Raw genomic sequence first — 19,271 nt, forward strand, 5'->3', positions numbered from 1 at the left:
TTCTTCTTTAGATATGAAGAAATAAGGTAGAGAAAGATTAAGTAATGTGTCTGAAGACATCAAGATATTTATTGGACAAACTGGAATTTCAATTTGTATGTCTGATTCAACTTTGTCAAGTTCCTGGTGTGGGTGTTGTGAGTTCATCCTCCGCTGATAGAATGAGACTCAGTATGAATTTTCCCAGGGGTGGAAAAAAAGACAAGCTTTCCTCTCCTTTTCTTCCTTTCTCTTAATTGGATGTTCAGAGTACTTTTCTTAGTTTTTTGTGAAGTAAATTCCTCAAATATTACTACATTACTCATAGTCACTAATTACTTGAACAAATATTTGCATGTCTACTATGCTCCAAGTGCCAAGCTAAGCCCCAGGGACCTAATTGTCTCTCCACAAGCTTAACATTTGCTGCTGAAGGGAGGCCTGAAAACAAATAACTACAATGTCATGTGAGAGACCTGCTCTAGTAGGGATATTTACAAGGTTTCAAAAAGACCAGACAATTAGGAAAACACTGAATTCTGCCTGAGATATGAAGAGAAGACTTTTGAGTAGGAGTGATTTTTGAGCTGGATCTTGAAGGACTTTGGCATCAGATTGGAAATGGGAAGAATAAATTACATAGAGGACCAATATGGGCAGAGGTTTGGACATATGACCAAGCCCCAAGGTTTGGAAAGAATATGCCTGAAGGGAAGGGACTTTTGGAGTAATTTTCTACCAGTTTCCCAAAATAAAACTATTACTATGTTTTATCCTTCCAAGACATAAAAGTACACTTTATTTTTTCCCCAAATTTTAACAGGTTGTAGCTATACTATCTCACTTTCATCAATGTATCAAGTCAATTGTTTACTGAATCCAGCATCACCAGGCATTTTACATAAAATGTCTTGCACATAACTACATTTAAAAGAATGTATTCTCTTTAAATAGTTTTCCTTAATCTCTCTTTGGTCTTTGCTCTTTTCCCAGTTTAAAAAAAAAAGAATAAAAAAAAGGTCAGTGGTATCTATGTAGTTATTAATTTTGTTGTTAATTAACTCAACAAACATTTGTTGAGCAGCTTCTATAGTCAAGACTCCTCTTTGGGGAGAGGATGACTTGGAGCTCAGCTAGTACCCAAAGATGGATCAGGGATATTTCTTCTTTTTCAAAGATTTGCAGATGAGTACTAATAACCTAAGACATAAAGAGTTGCAGGAGAAGTGCTGCTGGAACTCAGAGTCCCAGAGTCTGTACCAAGAGACTGATTTAGGAGACGGAGACAGACAAGCCAGTATGAAGGCATAGAGGAAGCGAAGGCCCAGAGCCAAGAACGCACAGTGCATCCAGGAAGCAGGAAGTAGTTCACTTGGCTCCAAGTCTGTGAAGGGAACGAGAAGTCCATGTGCACGGCCGGAAAGGCAGGTAACCTACGTACGGCGGGTGTACTAGAAACCAAGACACAGGCTTCGGGTTGTCTTTGAGGAGGCCTTGGCGCCCCGCTGGAGATTTCTGACTGAGGAGTGACAGAATCAGGGCTGTCCTAGGACAGCCAATGGGACCATGGTGCACAAGATGAGGAGGGATGTTGGTAAGGGTCTGAGGGAGGATGAAAGGAAAGAGGCCATGGAAATAATGGAGGCTGGGGTAACTGGAGGCCAAGACAGGGAAACAGCAGTGGGGAGAGGGAAGACGGATGGAAGAGGCGCCGTGTAGGCTGACCCAACAGGAAAGGAAGAGAAGGGAAAAGTCAAGATGACATTACAGTTCCAGCCTATGGACCACTAATCCTACAAGGCAAAGTAGAAAATACAAGAAAACGTGGCACTCAAGATGAGTTTAGCTTACTCCATATGAAGCCTGAGGTGCTAGCCAATCACAAGGGCCCAGAGCCCTTGAAAGTGGAGGACTGAAGTCACAGTAAGACTGTAATCAAGCAAAGACAACAAATACGTCCAAAAGATTTATATAAAATTGCTTGTGGAAAATAGCATAAAAGTGGTACAAAGTTCTCTAGAATTTCAGAGACGAGAAAGGTCATTTTCAGATGGAGTTTGGGGCTTGCAGTTCTGGCAGTCAGAAAGACTTGCTGGAGCTGTGCCAGGAGTTTGACGAGCAGAGACGGAAGAAGAAGGACTCCCAGAAGAGGAAGGTTTCCAGGTGCCTGAAAAGACACTAATAAAGACAGTGAAAGAGAAAAACACAGCTCCCGTTTGTGAATGACTAGGACACCAGCCTGCTGAGAATTCTGTGCGCATGTGGAGGACTAAGGAGAGAGTAGGACAGAAACGGAAGAAGGTATTTCTGACCATGCCACAAGGACACCACCACCATCAGCCACATTGCTCTATTTAAGTCAAGCCAGCTGATGTCCATGCCGAAGCCTGTGGTTACACTAATTGTTCGTGGAGTCTGCACACTTCAATGAGAAGCTCAATCATAATATGTCCCCAATACAACCTGGGATTCTTAGTTTCCTGAATTTCAGCACCTAAAACTCTTAAAGCCCTACACTCACGAGGGTTCAAAGAGGCCCGAGAGCTCACTGTGTGCAGCCTTCTGCCTGATGTTTCAACGTGAACACAAGGATCTGAGGTTTTTCAAAATTACAGCTTGTATTTTATGTCAAGGGCTTCAGATGTTATTTTTCAATGTAAATGCCAATGGATAGAAGTATCTCAGAACTACAGGGAAAGGTTATACTTAGTACATTTTTAAAACTGGAAAACTCTCTCATTCTTTGTAAAGAAACAAAAGCATCTTGGGGAGTCCCTGGTGGTCCTGTGGTTAAGACTCGGCACTTTCACTGTCAGGGGCCCGGTTCCATCCCTGGTCGGGGAACTAAGATCCGGCAAGCCATGCAGTATGGCCAAAAAATAAAAAAATAAAAACAAAAAAACCTCACAAATGCACCTCTGAAATGCTCAAATGACAGTAATCTTCCACCTCCCCTCCCTACTATGTATTTTTACAATTAAAAATGTATTCCTGGGGCTTCCCTGGTGGCGCGGCGGTTGGGAGTACGCCTGCCGATGCAGGGGACGCGGGTTTGTGCACCGGTCTGGGAGGATCCCACATGCCGCGGAGCGGCTGAGCCCGTGAGCCATGGCCGCTGAGCCTGCGCGTCCGGAGCCTGTGCTCCGCGGTGGGAGGGGCCACAGCAGTGAGAGGCCCGCGTACCGCAAAAAAAAAAAAAAAAAATGTATTCCTGGACATTAGTGATATAATATAGAATGCAGTCCCACTAACTCTCATTGCAGCTACTTTCAGCAGTATATGCATATAATTTAAATACTATATGTACCTCTATACAAATTAGGGCATTTAATATTTATGAATAATTCCATGATTCCAAAAAGCCTTCTATTCCTCTTTCCCTCAATAGCTGATCAAAATAAAGCAAAACAAAGAACAAAACAAAAAACTCACCCTCTGAATTCTCCAAGTGAAATGCAAATAAAACTCCCAAAGGAAGAGTGGGCTGAAAGAAAACTACCTGATGTGGGAATTTTGCCAAACCTTTATTTAATGAACTTCATGCCAAGATACAGGAAGAACATTTTGCTAGAAACGCAAAAAGACAAGTCAACACTCTTGGCAGGCGTACATTTTAGCCTAGGCACAAGAAGAGTTAATCTGAAATGCAAACTAGAGTTGCATTAAATATGCTTTTTTTGCCATTCAACAAGCTTTGTCTTAATGGCAAAGGCAATTCTAAAACTGGATGAGTACTTAAACTTTACTATGGAAATAAATGATGCTGTTCTAGAAGTCTTCCATGACAAGAAAAATATGCTGTGAGGAGTTCCTGAATTCCTTATTTTCCTACCCAGAACAATTCTCTACTCGCCTGATATTTTCAGACAATGGTTCCACAGAATTAAACATGGCCTTCCCCCTTCTAATAGCAAAACCCCAAACAAAACTTAAACTGTGTCTTCTCTGCATGCTATAGTTAATGTGCCTTCATTATGCTTAATGTACTTTTAATAGTTTCCTGTGGCAAGATGGTGATATTAAATGTGGGAATAAAATACCCACACTACAACCTGGAATTTGCTATAGTGCCTTTCTGCTGAGGACTCAAATCACTTCACACACATTCTCACTCACTATCTCCTGGAGGTGCATTATGTGCATTTTACGGTTGAGGACACCGAGGTATATAGAATGACTAAGGATCTGAGGTCATTTCCAGAGCTCAGCTGAGCATGGCCTGGATGCCTTCCCCAGCAGGAGTGAGCACCCTCCCCTCCAGGCCAGGAAGCCCCCATGGTGGCTGCACTGGCTTCCCAGGACCACAACTGATCCCAAGCTCATTTGCTTTTCCTTCATGGAATCACCTCCCTTACCTGGACACCATCAGATGCAGGGATGTAACTTGCCCTTTTAAACGTGTCTGTCACATTCCTGAGGATTTCCACGGACATCAGAAGATCACCTGCATAGAAGTTTTTCCTCTGAGTTAAATCCAGCAATGTCTTGGTGACCTCGGACATCCCATCACCTGCCAGCATTCTCTGCCCTTTCGCAAGGTGTTCTTTGATCTGTGATGGTCAAAAGAGTGGAAAAAACATCAGAATCTTCATTACTGTTTCTTCACATATCTTCATCAAACGAATGTATTTAAAACTGCAGGGACAATGTTCCAATAGCACTGAAAGACCTGGGAGGATTTAAAAACTAAGCTGTGTGTACCCCAAACTCACATGGATAGACCTCCACATCACTGTCCACACTTTGGCTGACTTGACGGACTTGCCTTTTCTAGTTTTCAGAAAACATAATTGAATACTTCACAGAAAGCATGTGTTAATTTACATTTTTAATTGAAATAAAAATTAAAAAATAATTTTGCACGTGGTAAACCGGGGAGATTGTTCAGTGAGGTGTGAGCAGAGATGAGAGATTATAAACACTTCAAAATATCCTTTTATATTAACAAGCTGAGGTTAATAATTTTTGCCTTACCTCTTAAAATAAAGACATCTTTATACAGCAGCAAAAATAAAAAAGAGTTTTCACGAGGACATTTAGCTTAAGAAAGACATTTAGTTAAACTTTAAAGGACTACTATGACAGAAATGACTGAAAGCTAGATTATTTTGGCTTTATTTAAAAAAAAATAAACAACAACAAAAACCTCTCAGCTAGGTCTTCAGCAGCAGAATGAACTATTGAGATGCAAGCTTAAATTAGTTTGATGGTCAGGGAAACACGCTGTCAGTTTTCATATTTGCTTATCCTCCAGCCCAAGGGAAGAAAAGCAACTTATCATGTGGAAGAATGTTAAGGAAAGAGATGGTAAAGTGACAGCAGAGATCTGTTATACGTTTACTTGTTTACGAGAAGGTTAGTCTTTGTCATCACATTGTTAAATTTATGATAACGACGACTTACCAAAGGATCATGAAATAACTAAGAACTAACACACCAGAGAAAGACTGGACTAGAAAGGTTCCAGGGTAATAACTATAATCATCAATTTCCCATTAAGGAAAGTGCCAACTAATCCTTTGAAGTATGGCAATCAATCTGAGCGAATCCTAAAGTTAGGAATTTTCTTTAAAATGGATTTTAAAAAGTGCTATCTTGACACTTCAGATATTTAACTTTTCTCTAGTCTCTAAAGCTCTGTCTAAAAATATTTTGGGAAAATAAAAATCTTCAGAGACATTCTCTGTTCCCATCGTGTTATGTTAAAAGAACATAACATATATAGGGAGTTTGTTTCTTGCCATTTTCTTATTTCATTTCTCTCCTGTCTCCCCTCAGTGGCAGTCATCACCCCCTGACTAAAGCCAGAGGATGGGTGAGACATCAGTGATCTAGTCCTTGCTTATCTCTGTGGTCTCAATGCCCATCTTAATCAAGATGCAGACACTGTGTTGGCCAATCAGAAAGGATGCTGACCTCCAGTAGAAGCCAGCTAGTGCACCACGATGATGTGTGCTACCAGGTTGACCTTCAGTCCTGCCTTTAAATTAGTGATAACTCTTTGCAATTTCCTGTTCAGGTCATGTGTGCCATCACATCCTATTTTTGCACTGGATATGCTAACCTCCTCCCTTATACTGTCTCGTGTTTATACACCACTCAAATAGTTCTGCTTTTTCTAAATATCTAAACAGAGTCAATCAACTCCTTGTCTGTGCTGTCTCTTAATTCTTGTATACATCAACCACTCTATCACACTGAATTAAATATAATCATTTGCTTATATGTCTTCTGTGGGTGGGCTTTCCGAACCTTGAGGGTAGGTTCCCTGCCTTCTTCACAGCCTTAGAACACAGCACTGTAAAAGTTTGGTAGAGTGAATTCAGTTACGATATTCTAACTAGAGCTTTATGACAAAATACGATGGAATGGGCTTTGGAGCCAGAGCTGCCTAGGTTTGTATTTAAACTATCCAACTTATTATTTGTGTAATTGAAGCCATCAGAGCCTCAGTTTTTCATGTATCTTCTAAGCCTTGAAAAATATGCCTATATGGTTAAAAGTTTTAAAAATCATTTAAAAAAATTCAAATGAACTCACACAAGCCTACCATAGTCAGCACAGCTACTGCACATGGGAAAGCTCCCTGCTTCATCATGGCCTGTGTGTCCTACATGATCTGGTCCCTGGAGACTGCTAACCCTTTCCCTCAATTCACTGTGCTCTGGTCACTCTGGTCTCTTTGATCTTCCTCAACAACATTTCGTACAGGCCTGTCTCAGGGCCTTTGCATGTGCTTTTCCTTTTGCCTGGAACAGTCTTCCCACAGAGATCCACATGCTTTTTGTTATTTCCTCAGAGAGGTCTTATCTTACTTCCTATCTAAAATGGTATCTTTGTCATTCTCAATGATCTTACCCTTCTATTTATTTAGGTATTAATTTATGTATCTCACCTTTTTAAAAAATATCTCACCTTTCCTCTTAGTGCTCAACCTTACCTACCACTGTGCATCTATCTTTTGGCTTATTTGTTTTTCTGCTTCCCCCATTAGAACTTGTGAAAGAAGAGATTTTGTGTATTTTATTTACTGTTACATTCCAGTACCTAGAAGACTTACTCAATATTTTGGACAAAAGAATTAATGAACAAATGATTGAATGAGTCCTTCTAAGCTCATGTGAGGTCATGGGATTGAGTTAGGCACATTTGGAAGTCGTCCTAAACTGTTCATCAACATAGTCCATAGAAAACACTGGTATCAAACAGCATGAGATAAATCAACTACCTGACCTACAGAGACAGTGCAGCTCCTAGGCTCAAAAGTGTCTGCTTCAGCAGGTGGAGTTTGAAATGTTGAAGAGAAATGAAATTAATAAGGTCTACATTAAAAAATGTCATAGAATTCAGTGTTCAGTTTGGTGCTGGCAATGCAAACCACAGCTGAGATGCTCAAAACCAAGGAGTACTTAGACGGTTCTCCACTAGGGATGTGGTGCAGCAACGGTCGCCAAGGTAAACTTCATCTGACTACTCAACTCAGCTCCCTATCTGTTATTTTGGCAACACCTACCTATGTCTGTGAGGGTCTAACTCAGGTAGACAAAATTCATCCTTCCCCACAAACAAAAGCATCACAGCATTGACTTGAACCTTGAGGAATACAACAGTCAGACATGTTTTCTGTTTGCAGTAAAAATAACACAGAAGGCTTTGGATGGCTCAGCTAATCAGAGCTAGGAAAGGCAGTCTTTCACGTCTGGGTCAGCACCAAATGTGGCCCAGTTAGTAGTAAATTAATAACATCACTGCTATCTGACAGCTGGAATGAACTGTTCTCAGTCCTGATCTTTGGAGACAGATGTGCCCAGACCACAACACCAGCTCTCACAATTGGCACTAATTAGCATCCTTCCTGGCATTGTCAGTGGAAGGCACCCAGCCAAGGCACAACAATACCTTGTAATGTTTGTACACACTAGCATAGGCTACTGGTAGCATTTATGAAGGATATAAAGGGTGTTCAGATAAGACAGACCCAGAACATATTTAGGTGGAAAACAATTCCAGTCTCTTGGTCTTCCTTCCATATCAGAAGAGTCCTTACCTTGCGCCTACCCTTTCACTACCTTTTTCTAGAATAACAAATCCATGTTTATCTGCTGGACTGTTCTGGATCATGAAGAAATAGAGTTCAGATTGGGTTTGCTCACCTCACCTTTCTCTATTTTCAGGACTCTCTACTTTCTCTATTGCAGGACTTCGAAAGGACTGGGGAAACAGAGACTCCACTTTGGAGAGCACACACAAAGTCTTGTGTGCACCAGGACCCAGGGGAGGGAGTAGGGACCCCACAGGAGACTGAACCAGACCTACCTGCTACTGTTGGGGGGTCTCTTGCAGAGGCAGGGGGTGGCTGTGGTTCACTGTGGGGATAAGGACACTGGCAGCAAAAGTTCTGGGAAGGACTCAATGGCGTGAGCCCTGAGCCCCACCAAAGAGCCTATAGTTTCCAGTGCTTGGTCACCTCAGGCCAAACAACAAACAGGGAGGGAACACATCCCCACCTATCAACAGACAAGTGGATTAAAGTTTTACTGAGATCTGCCCACCAGAGCAATACCCATCTCTACCCACCAGCAGTCCCTCCCACCAGGAAGCTTGCACAAGCCTCTTAGATAGCCTCATCCACCAAAGGGAAGAGAGCAGAAGCAAGAAGAACTACAATCCTGCAGCCTGTAGAATGAAAACCACAGTCACAGAAAGAGAGAAAAAATGAAGAGGCAGAGGATTATGTACCAGATGAAGGAATCAGGTAAAACCACAGAAAAACAACTAAATGAAGTGGAGATAGGCAATCTTCCAGAAAAAGAATTCAGAATAATGATAGTGAAGATTATCAAGGATTTTGGAAAAAGAATGGAGGCAAAGATCGAGAAGATGCAAGAAATGTTTAACAAAGACCTAGAAGAATTAAAGAACAAACAGAGATGAAAAATACAATAACTGAAATGAAAAATACACTAGAAGGAGTCAATAGCAGAATAACTGAGGCAGAAGAATGGATAAGTGCCTGGAAGACAGAATGGTGGAAAACACTGCCACAAAACAGAATAACGAAAAAAGAATGAAAAGAAATGAAGACAGCCTAAGAGACATTTGGGACAACATTAAATGCACCAACAATCACATTATAGGGGTCCCAGAAGGAGAAGAGAGAGAGAAAGGACCCAAGAGAATATTACAAGATATTATAGTCCAAAACTTCCCTAACATGGGAAAGGAAATAGCCACCCAAGTCCAGGAATAACAGAGAGTCCCAGTTAGGATAAACCCAAGGAGAAACATGCTGAGACACATTGTAATCAAACTGACAAAAATTAAAGACAAAGAAAAAAATTATTAAAATCAACAAGGGAAAAATGACAAATAACATACAACGGAAATTCCAAAAGGTTAACAGCTGATTTCTCAGCAGAAACTCTGCAAGCCAGAAGGGAGTGGCATGATATATTTAAAGTGATGAAAGGGAATAACCTACAACCAAGAACACTCTACCCAGCAAGGCTCTCATTCAGATTTGACAGAGAAATCAAAAGCATCACGGACAAGCAAAAGCTAAGAGAATTCAGCACCACTAGAACAGCTTTGCAACAAATGCTAAAGGAACTCCTCTAGGTGGGAAAGAGACTAGTAACCTAAAACAGCCCTGTACATATATAGACTACTATATCAAAACCTCAAGGTAACAGCAAACCCCAAAACTACAGTAGATACACACACAAAAAAGAAAAAGCAACCCAAAGACAACACTAAAGATGGTCATCAAACCACAAGAGGAAAGAACAAAAGAGAGGAAGGAAAGAAAAAAGACCTACAAAAACAAACCCAAAACAATTAAGAAAATGGCAATAGGAACACACATATCAATAATTACCTTAAATGTAAATGGATTAAATGTGCCAACCAAAAGACAAAGACTGGCTGAATGGATATGAAAACAATACCTGTATATATGCTGTCTACAAGAGACTCACCTCAGACCTAGGAATACATACAGACTGAAAGTGATTGGATGGAAGAAGGTATTCCATGCAAATGGAAATCAAAAGAAAGCTGGAGTAGCAATACTTATATCAGGCAAAATGGACTTAAAAATAAAGACTGCTATAAGAGTCAAAGAAGGACAATACATAACAACCAAGGGATCAAACCAAAAAGAAGATATAACAATTGTAAACATATATGCACCCAACATAAGAGGACCACAATATATAAGGCAAATACTAAGAGCCATAAGGGGAGAAATCAAAAGTAACACAATAGGAGTGGGGAACTTTAACACCCCACTTTCATGAATGGACAGGTCATCCAGACAGAAAATCCATAAGGAAATACAAGCTTCAAGTGACACATTAGACCAGATGGACTTAACTGAAATTTATAGAGCACTCAATCCAAAAGCAGAAGAATACACATTCTTCTCAAGTGCACATGGAACATTCTCCAGGATTGACCACATCCTGTGCCACAAAGCTAGCCTTGGTAAATTTAAGAAAATTGAAATCATATCAACCATCTTTTCTGACCACAGCACTATGAGATTAGAAATAAACTACAATAAATGGTAATAATTTTTTAACATCTTTTTTGGAGTATAATTGCTTTACAATTGTGTTAGTTTCTGCTGTATAACAAAGTGAATCAGCTATACGTATACATATATTTCCATATCTCCTCCCTCTTGTGGCTCCCTCCCACCCTCCTTATCCAGCCCCTCTATGTGGTCATAAAGCACCAAGCTGATCTCCCTGTGCTATGCAGCTACTTCCCACTAGCTTTCTATTTTATATGTGGTAGTGTATATAGGTCAAAGCTACTTTCCCTCTTTATCCCAGCTTACCCTTCCCCCTACCGTTGTCCTCAAGTCCATTCTCTATGTCTGTGTCTTTATTCCTCTCCTGTCCCTAGGTTCATCAGAAATTTTTTTTTAATTCCATATATATGTGTTAGCATATGGTATTTGTTTTTCTCTTTCTGACTTACTTCACTCTATATGACAGATTCTAGGTCCATCCACCTCACTACAAATAGTTCAATTTCGTTTCTTTTCATGGTTGAGTAATAGTCCATTGTATATATGTGCCACATCTTCTTTATCCATTCATCTGTCAATGGACACTTAGGTTGCTTCCATGTCTTGTCCTGGCTATTGTAAATATTGCTGTAATGAATATTGCAGTATATGTCTCTATTTGAATTATGGTTTTCTCAGGGTCTATGCCCAGTAGTGAGATTGCTGGGTCATATGGTAGGTCTAGTTTTAGTTTTTTAAGAAACCTCCATACTGTTCTCCACAGTGGCTGTATCAATTTACATTCCCACCAACAGTGCAAGAGGGTTCCCTTTTTGCCACTCCCTCTCCAGCATTTATTGTTTGTAGATTTTTTGATGATGGCCATTCTGACAGGTGTGAGGTGATACCTCATGGTAGTTTTGATTTGCATTTCTCTAATGATTATTGATGCTGAGCACCCTTTCATGTGTCTGTTGGAAATCTGCATATCTTCTTTGGAAAAATGTCTGTTTAAGTCTTCTGCCCATTTTTAGATTGGGTTATTGCTTTTATGTTGATATTGAGCTGCATGAGCTGCTTGTGTATTTGGGAGATTAAGCCTTTGTCAGTTGCTTCTCTTGCAAATATTTTCTCCCATTCTGAGGGTTGTCTTTTCGTTCTGTTTATGGTTTCCTCTGCTGTGCAAAAGCTTTTAAGTTTCATTAGGTCTCATTTGTTTGTTTTTATTTCCATTTCTCTAGGAGGTGGGTCAAAAAGGACCTTGTGATTTATGTCATAGAGTGTTCTGCCTATGTTTTCCTCTAAGAGTTTTATAGTGTCTAGGCTTACATTTTGATCTTCAATCTATTTTGAGTTTATTTTTGTGTATGGTGTTAGGAAGTGTTCTAATTTCATTCTTTTACATGTAGCTGTCCAGTTTTCCCAGCACCACTTATTGAAGAGGCTGTCTTTTCTCTAATGTATATTCTTGCCTCCTTTATCAAAGATAAGGTGACCATATGTATGTGGGTTTATCTCTGGGCTTTCTAACCTGTTCCATTTATCTATATTTCTGTTTCTGTGCCAGTACCATACTGTCTTGATTACTGTAGCTTTTTAGTATAGTCTGAAGTCAGGGAGCCTGATTCCTCCAGCTCCATTTTTCTTTCTCAAGATTGCTTTGGGTATTCGGGATCTTTTGTGTTTCCATACAAATTGTGAAATTTTTTGTTCTGCTTCCATGAAAAATGCCATTGGTAGTTTGAAAGGGATTGCATTGAATCTGTAGATTGCTTTGGGTAGTGTAGTCATTTTCACAATGTTGATTCTTCCAATCCAAGAACATGGTATATCTCTCCATCTGTTTGTACCATTTTAAATTTCTTTCATCAGTGTCTGATAGTTTTCTGCATACAGGTCTTTTGTCTCCTTACGTAGGTTTATTCCTAGGTATTTTACATTTTTTGTGCAGTGGTAAATGGGAGTGTTTCCTTAATTTCTCTTTCAGATTCTTCATCTTTAGTGTACAGGAATGCAAGAGATTTCAGTACATTAATTTTGTATCCTGCTACTTTACAAAATTCATTGATTATCTATAGTAGTTTTCTGGTAGCATCTTTAGGATTCTGTATGTATAGTATCGTGTCATCTGCAAACAGTGACAGCTTTACTTCTTCTTTTCTGATTTGGCTTCCTGTTATTTCTTTGTATCTGGTCTATTGTGTCATTTAAAGCTTGTGTTTCCTTATTTATTTTCTGTTTTGATGATCTGTCCTTTGGAGTAATTGGGCTGTTAAAGTCCCCTACTATTATTGTGTTACTGCCCTTTAGTTCTTCTAGGTCCTCGTTAAATGTTTCTTGTATTTTCTCCATTCTATTTCCAAGATTTTGGATCATGTTTACTATCATTACTGTGAATTATTTTTCAGGTAGACTGCCTATTTCCTCTTCATTTGTTTGGTCTAGTGGGTTTTTACCTTGCTCCTTCAACTGCTGTATATTTTTCTGTCTTCTCATTTTGTTTAACTTACTGTGATTGGGGTCTTCATTTTGCAGGCTGTTGGTTCGTAGTTTCCATTGTTTTTGTTGTCTGCCCCCAGTGGGTAAGGTTGGTTCAGTGGCTTGTGTAGGCTTCCTGGTGGAGGGGACTCATGCCTGTGTTTTGGTGGATGAGGCTGGATCTTGTCTTTATTGTTGGCAGTGTCGTGTCTGGTGGTGTGTTTTGTGGTGTCTGTGAGCTTAGTATGATTTTAGGCAGCCTCTCTGCTAATGCGTGGGTTTGTGTTCCTGTCTGTCTAGTTGTTCGGCATAGGGCGTCCAGCACTGGAGCTTGCTAGCCATTGGGTGGAGCTGGATCTTAGCATTGAGACGGAGATCTCTGGGAGAGTTTTCACCAATGGATATTATGTGAGGTCGGGAGGTCTCTCATGGTCCAATGTCCTGAACTCAGCTCTCCCACCTCAGAAGCTCAGGCCTGACACCAGGCCAGAGCAACAAGACCCTGTCAGTGACATGGCCAGGTACGTGGGGATTTTGTCACCTTTTGAGAAGTCTGAGGTCTTCTGCCAGCCTTCAGTAGGTGTTCTGTAGGAGTTGTTCCACATGTAGATGTATTTTTGATGTATTTATGGGGAGGAAGGTGATCTCCACATCTTACTCCTCTGCTGTCTTGAAGGTCCCCCTGCAATAGTAGACTCCACTGATGATGCCAACCTCTGCAAGAGCTAGAGGTGCAGAGGCATTTTTTTCAGAGGGTTTTCAGCTTGTTTTTTTTTTTTTTCTTTTCCTTTGTGCTTCATTTAGTTTCACTTGTTCACAGGGTGCTTCATGCAGAGGCCTTGCACCCTGCACTTCGGATCAGAGTGCCTAGTGAGAAATGGCTGTGCCAACACCTCAGCTCAGCCAGTGGTAATAATTTTAATCCAATACATTTATTCACTATTGCTTTTCAACCATTGCTTCTTACATTCTCTTCTTTCTGAGCATAGTTTCCTTTCTTCTAACCTTTTAGGAGTTGTTTTAGTAAGGTTCTGTGAATGGTAACTCCTTCAATCTTTGACTTAATTTTTTTAAAGTTATGCTCACTTTCAGTTGATCTTTTTCATGGGAGTGTTTATTTTTCCCTTTGCATTTTCATAATATGACTTAGTGCCTCTATTGTTGCAAAGTAGACAGCTGATATTCTGTAAATTACCAGTCTTTTCTTTGTGGTAGCTTTAGTGTTTTTCTTTGTGTTTTTAGTACAATGAGGATTATGTTTATGTGGATTTTCATGTATTTATTCATGATTCTTTTTAATCTGAATATATTATCTCTCTTCACTGTGGAAAATTCTTAAGCACTAACTCATAGAATGTTGCTTCTCCTGCAGTCTCTATGTAGTCTCTTTCTGGAATACATTTCCATTATATTGTATACATTTCTATAAACTGTATACTAAATTTTTTCTTTTTACTCTTCATTTTCTAAGTTCTCCTTTATGATTTTCATTTCTTTATCTATTCTGGCTTCTGAGTGATCTTTTTCCAAACCTAACTTCTGATCACTAATTCTTTCTTCAATTGTGCCTAATTGTCTCTTTATTCTGTTCATTAATTTCAATGACAATATTTTCCACTTATAGAAGTTCTAGTTCATCTTTTTCACAGTCTTTCATCTGAACTGTGCTTTCTGTTCTTTCTTTTATTGCTCAAATTATTTTAAACAAATATGTTATAATTTCTTTCATATGTTCTAATATTTCTACTGCTTGCGTTGCTAATTTCTTGATTCTTGCATTTGATAATTCTCCCTCATGATATTTGTTATTATTGCCAACTCATATTCATTAAGGTTTTTTTATCATTTGGGACCCGCATGTTGTTGTTTTGTGAAAGAGTTCTTAAAGACTAGCTTTGAGTGTGTTTCTCTGAGGGTGAGGGCCACAGGCAGTTCAATAATACGGATAATTTTACATTAATTTCCATGTTAATTCCTTCTGTTTATGGTTCAGCTAAGAGTTTCGGTTTCTGAAAGGTCATTTCTCTCCTCTTCCTCCCAAAACCTTGCATACATTTAAATTTCTTAGACATATCCTAGACCTACAGAGTTTTCCTTGCCCATGAAACCAGAGCAATCAAGATAGTGTCAGCTTGTTGCAGGGAGCTAGGTATAGTATCATGACTTGTGTGGAAAAGGGCTCTTGTTAGTAAACCCAAGACAGCTTTAGAATCTCAGCCTCCAGTACCTAGGACTCACATATAATCTGAAACTCTCCCAGGCTGCTGAAGCATCAGCTTTCCCCTATCACTCAGGCTTTCACTTTTTCCCCCTCATTTCTGATATGTAAGTATTTCTCTGTCTTTCTTTTGAGCTCAGCTATAACATACTATTTGAAAATATATTCTTGCTGTAGTTTATGCAGAACCTCAGTATGATCTGTGAAGTACTAGCTTGGTCCATCCCACTGTTCCTCTCCTGCTGCAGTTCCCTAATACCAACCAGAATTAACTACTCACCATTTCCCAAAGAAAGCCCATGGATGCTGCTCTTACTCCCTGACTTATGCACTTCTATAACTTTAAATGCTTGCCCCAGAACCTTTTGTTAAATTGTTTTCTTTTCTCCTTCCTGAATTCTTTTCAGATAACTGCAATCATTATACGATCTCTACTTTCAAACCTCATATAAGAAATCTTGCTCTATCTTATATTATTATAGTGTTTGTGTTCTTATCTTATCCATTCTATTAGACCATAAACTCCTAAAGGGCCTGTAGTTTCTTTTTTCAATTTGTTTACCCTGTAATTTCCAGCACATTGTCTGACACACAGAGGTATCTTCTCAAAGTGCTTGTTAAATTAAACTGAAACCACAGAAGAATTTTCTTTTTCCTTCTGTAACTATAATCCTCAAAAGTCAACAAGGTAAAAACATAGCTGTCCACAATTATGCAAAACAAAGAAGTATGTAATAATTAGAGAACATTTACATTTTCTGACAGAATTGCCTTTTAAATGATATCCAATTAATATACATCGGTAAATTATTTCAGAAATTTTAAACTTCTACAGTTATGGTTACAGAATTTCTACGTTTTAAAAAATAATGACAATTACAACAAAATATAGCATTTATTAAATGCCTATTTTATGGCAAGCATGGGACTATGTTTTACATGAATTATCTCATCTGATTTTAAAACGACCATTGGAGGCACCGTAATTATCCACATTTAACAGATGAAGATGTAGAGACACAGTGTGGTGACATAAGTTCCCCAGGATTGCCTAGCTCCTAAATTGTACCAAGATTTGAGCTCAGGAAGTTGGATTCCAGGGTCCATGCTCTTAACACCACACACTTAACTAGGTTTTATACAGCACTGTTGTTAGAAACTATCAAAATGTTTCAATATTTAGAAGTCATCCTCAACCATGTTTGTTTTAAAGAGACACTGAATCTTTTTCATATGTAGAAAGAATATAAAAATCAAGAGACTTGAAGAGCAACTTTCCAGGCTGTTGAGGTGCTGTCAACTATTTGAGTAGTGGTCAGTATTTTTGAATGCAATGCAGAAATGTTCCTAAAGCCATTTACCAATAAAAGATTGTGTAGGTAGTTTTACTCAAGTGGAGAGAAATGCCCCCATGGATACATGAAGGTTTCTGTTTCCCTTGGGCTTTATTTTTTTAATTCTCTTATTTTAGTTACTGAAGTAGTTCAGAAAGATTTATAATTTTAATATTTCCTATAAAATTATAATTGTCAGTGATTATACCTGCTCACATTGCTGTACTGTGAGCATTTTTTCTCCAAAGGACAAGCTTTAATAGTTTCTGTGTCATTCACATTTAATACTGTTGACAAGATCAACAGTGAAAGGCAAAAAAAAAAAAAAAAAAAGTCTAAAAATAGTTGCTTTTTATACTTCTGGATTAAGCCTCCTTGCTCTTTATATAGAGAGATGTGGTTAGGGTCATGGTTTAAAGAGTAGGTGTGTTTCTGAAATAACCTTATTTTTTTCACTTTATGCCTCCCACTGCCAGCCACAGTTGTCTCTATTGTGAATCCTAAAAAATGGTTCATTGTAGTCACTCTGTACAAATGACACACTTTAAACATCATATATTCATATATTATTTTCAGCTTCAACTCCTACAATCCATCTGTAAGGTATATTAAAGGCTCTCACAGCTCTAAGTGGCTTCAATTAAAAGATAATTATACAAGAAACTTCTTTTCATAAAGCAATGATCTAAATATACATCTTTTGCTTCAGTTAATAACTATCATTTTCTAAGGCAAAAGTCACTCACTAAATGATGGTTTTAAATTATTTACAGGTTTATCTGGTGTCTCCAGGAAAGACAGAGATCATTCTGTATGAAAAAGAAAGTATATCTTTTGTTCTAGTACATGAATACTTCTCAATTTTCCCTATATTTGATATTTAAAAAAAACATACATTCATCTTAGGGCTAGGACTTCAAATATGAAAAGACAATTCTTCTCTAGAGACAATGTGATAGGGAGATTTAGTTAAATATTCCCCTGCATAAATTATATATTATTGCCCAGAACCCAGGATGAAAAGCATTTGGCCATAGGTGCATTGAGTATCATAATTTCTTGCCCCAGGAATTCCTGAAGTGAGAGAGAGGATGCCCTGAATTTGAGGATTGCAAGGTATTGTTATGAGAATAAACTGAGTCATGAAGAAAACTGAGCCAGGTATACACTGTGCATATTTCCTTGTAAAACCTGGAAAGTTCCAAAGTAAGAATGAGAGCACAGTAAACGTACCTCCCCACAAAAAACCTAGGAATAGCTTTAATTTCTAGTCAAAATTTAAAAGTACAATTCCCGAGCATAGGCCATAGGTAGGTGGAATTTCTGTTCTTAACAGCAAAAAAATCTAGAATGATTATTAATATTCTGGCCCAGGGGACAGCACTAGAGCATATGCATGAGCTCAAAGTAGTATGGTGGTTCCAGATCGGGACCCAAACTTTCAGGCACCTGCCCAATGGGAGGCAGAGCAGTAAGTAACCCTCCTTCTCTGAGGCTTTTTCAATTCTGTTTCTGTTACTTGGTTTCCTAGTTCTCGAGATACTGCATCAGTCAGAATGGGATAGATTATGCTGTGATAACAAACAACTCCCAAATCTCAGTACCTAAAAACAAAAGATGTATTTCCCACTCACTTTACATATGCAACCCAGGTCATCAGGGAAGCTCTGCTCATGCTAGTCACTCAGGGGCTTGGGATGACAGAGGATGAAGGATTTTGCACTGGCAAGGACATTTCCAAGCCTGAAATAAGAAAGGTCACTTCCATACACAACCAATTGGCTGGAACTTCAAGGGGTGAAGAAGCACGATCCTCCCATTTGCTAGGAGAGAGAAACTAGGTATCATTTAACATACTATGCCTTTCAATGTTACGGAGCTGGCCAGCACTAAATTAAATTCTTTGCATCCATTCAACAAAACTTCAACCCTAGATAAACTCTACCACAGTACTTCTTAAATTGTAATGTGTATATGAATCACAAATGTAACTTTTCAAAGTGCAGGTCTGGGGTAGGTTCTATATTTCTAACAAGCTCCCAGGTGTTGCTTCTACTTTTGGTCTTCAGAAAATATCTTGGCTCTACCAAATGCATTCTCTGCACCTGCATCCAAGTAGCTCAACTTTCCTGGAGACAAGTCACATCTACACTGGCTAGTTCTACTCTAAGTTCTTTATGTCACACTTTTATACCACGCAAACTTTGGCAACCCCTAAGCCACCTGCCTCAGGTTAATCTTCATTGTCTTGCCTTCTCATTTCAGAAAATGATATCACATCAGCTGCATGTTCTCGCTCAACCTTAATAAAGGGTTCCATCATCTCTCCTCTGGATTCTGCAGTGAGCTCCACAGTTTCCCATCCTACCCTCTACAGTCTATTCCCTATAGAACGGCTCTCTGACCCTCTTTCATTATACTGAATCATATCACTCCTTACCGTCAATGGCTTCCCATTCCCCTTAGAATAAAATCCAAACTCTTAGCAAAGTCTTTAAGGCACAGAATAATTTTTTCCCTACCTAGTTCTCCAACTTCATCTCATGACACTCTCTTCTTGCTCAAAACCTCTGACCACTGGATCGAGTTTCACTTCCTTAAACACCTCATGGTTTTCCCACATACTATTCTCCCCAGTAGAATGCACACTCATGCCCTGAAAAACTCATTCTCTCCACTCTTTGCATGTCTACATCTATCTCATCTTTCAGGTGACTCTTATAATGTCATTTCCTCTTCGATATCT

At 39.1% G+C, this 19,271-nt stretch overlaps 1 protein-coding gene across 1 annotated transcript in view; it reads right to left on the reverse strand.

The window, feature by feature from the left end:
- ADGRB3 (adhesion G protein-coupled receptor B3) overlaps window positions 1–19,271 on the reverse strand; it is a gene marked incomplete at both ends in the record, with an annotated part of 785,802 nt that overhangs the window by 401,335 nt on the left and 365,196 nt on the right. The window contains one exon of the mRNA XM_082855783.1: window positions 4,335–4,529. Coding sequence (XP_082711909.1) covers window positions 4,335–4,529 — 195 coding nt within the window. The remainder of the gene's footprint in view (window positions 1–4,334; window positions 4,530–19,271) is intronic.

This window comes from Leucopleurus acutus, assembly GCF_964270905.1.
Source record: "Leucopleurus acutus genome assembly, chromosome: 15".
Lineage (NCBI taxonomy): Eukaryota > Metazoa > Chordata > Mammalia > Artiodactyla > Delphinidae > Leucopleurus > Leucopleurus acutus.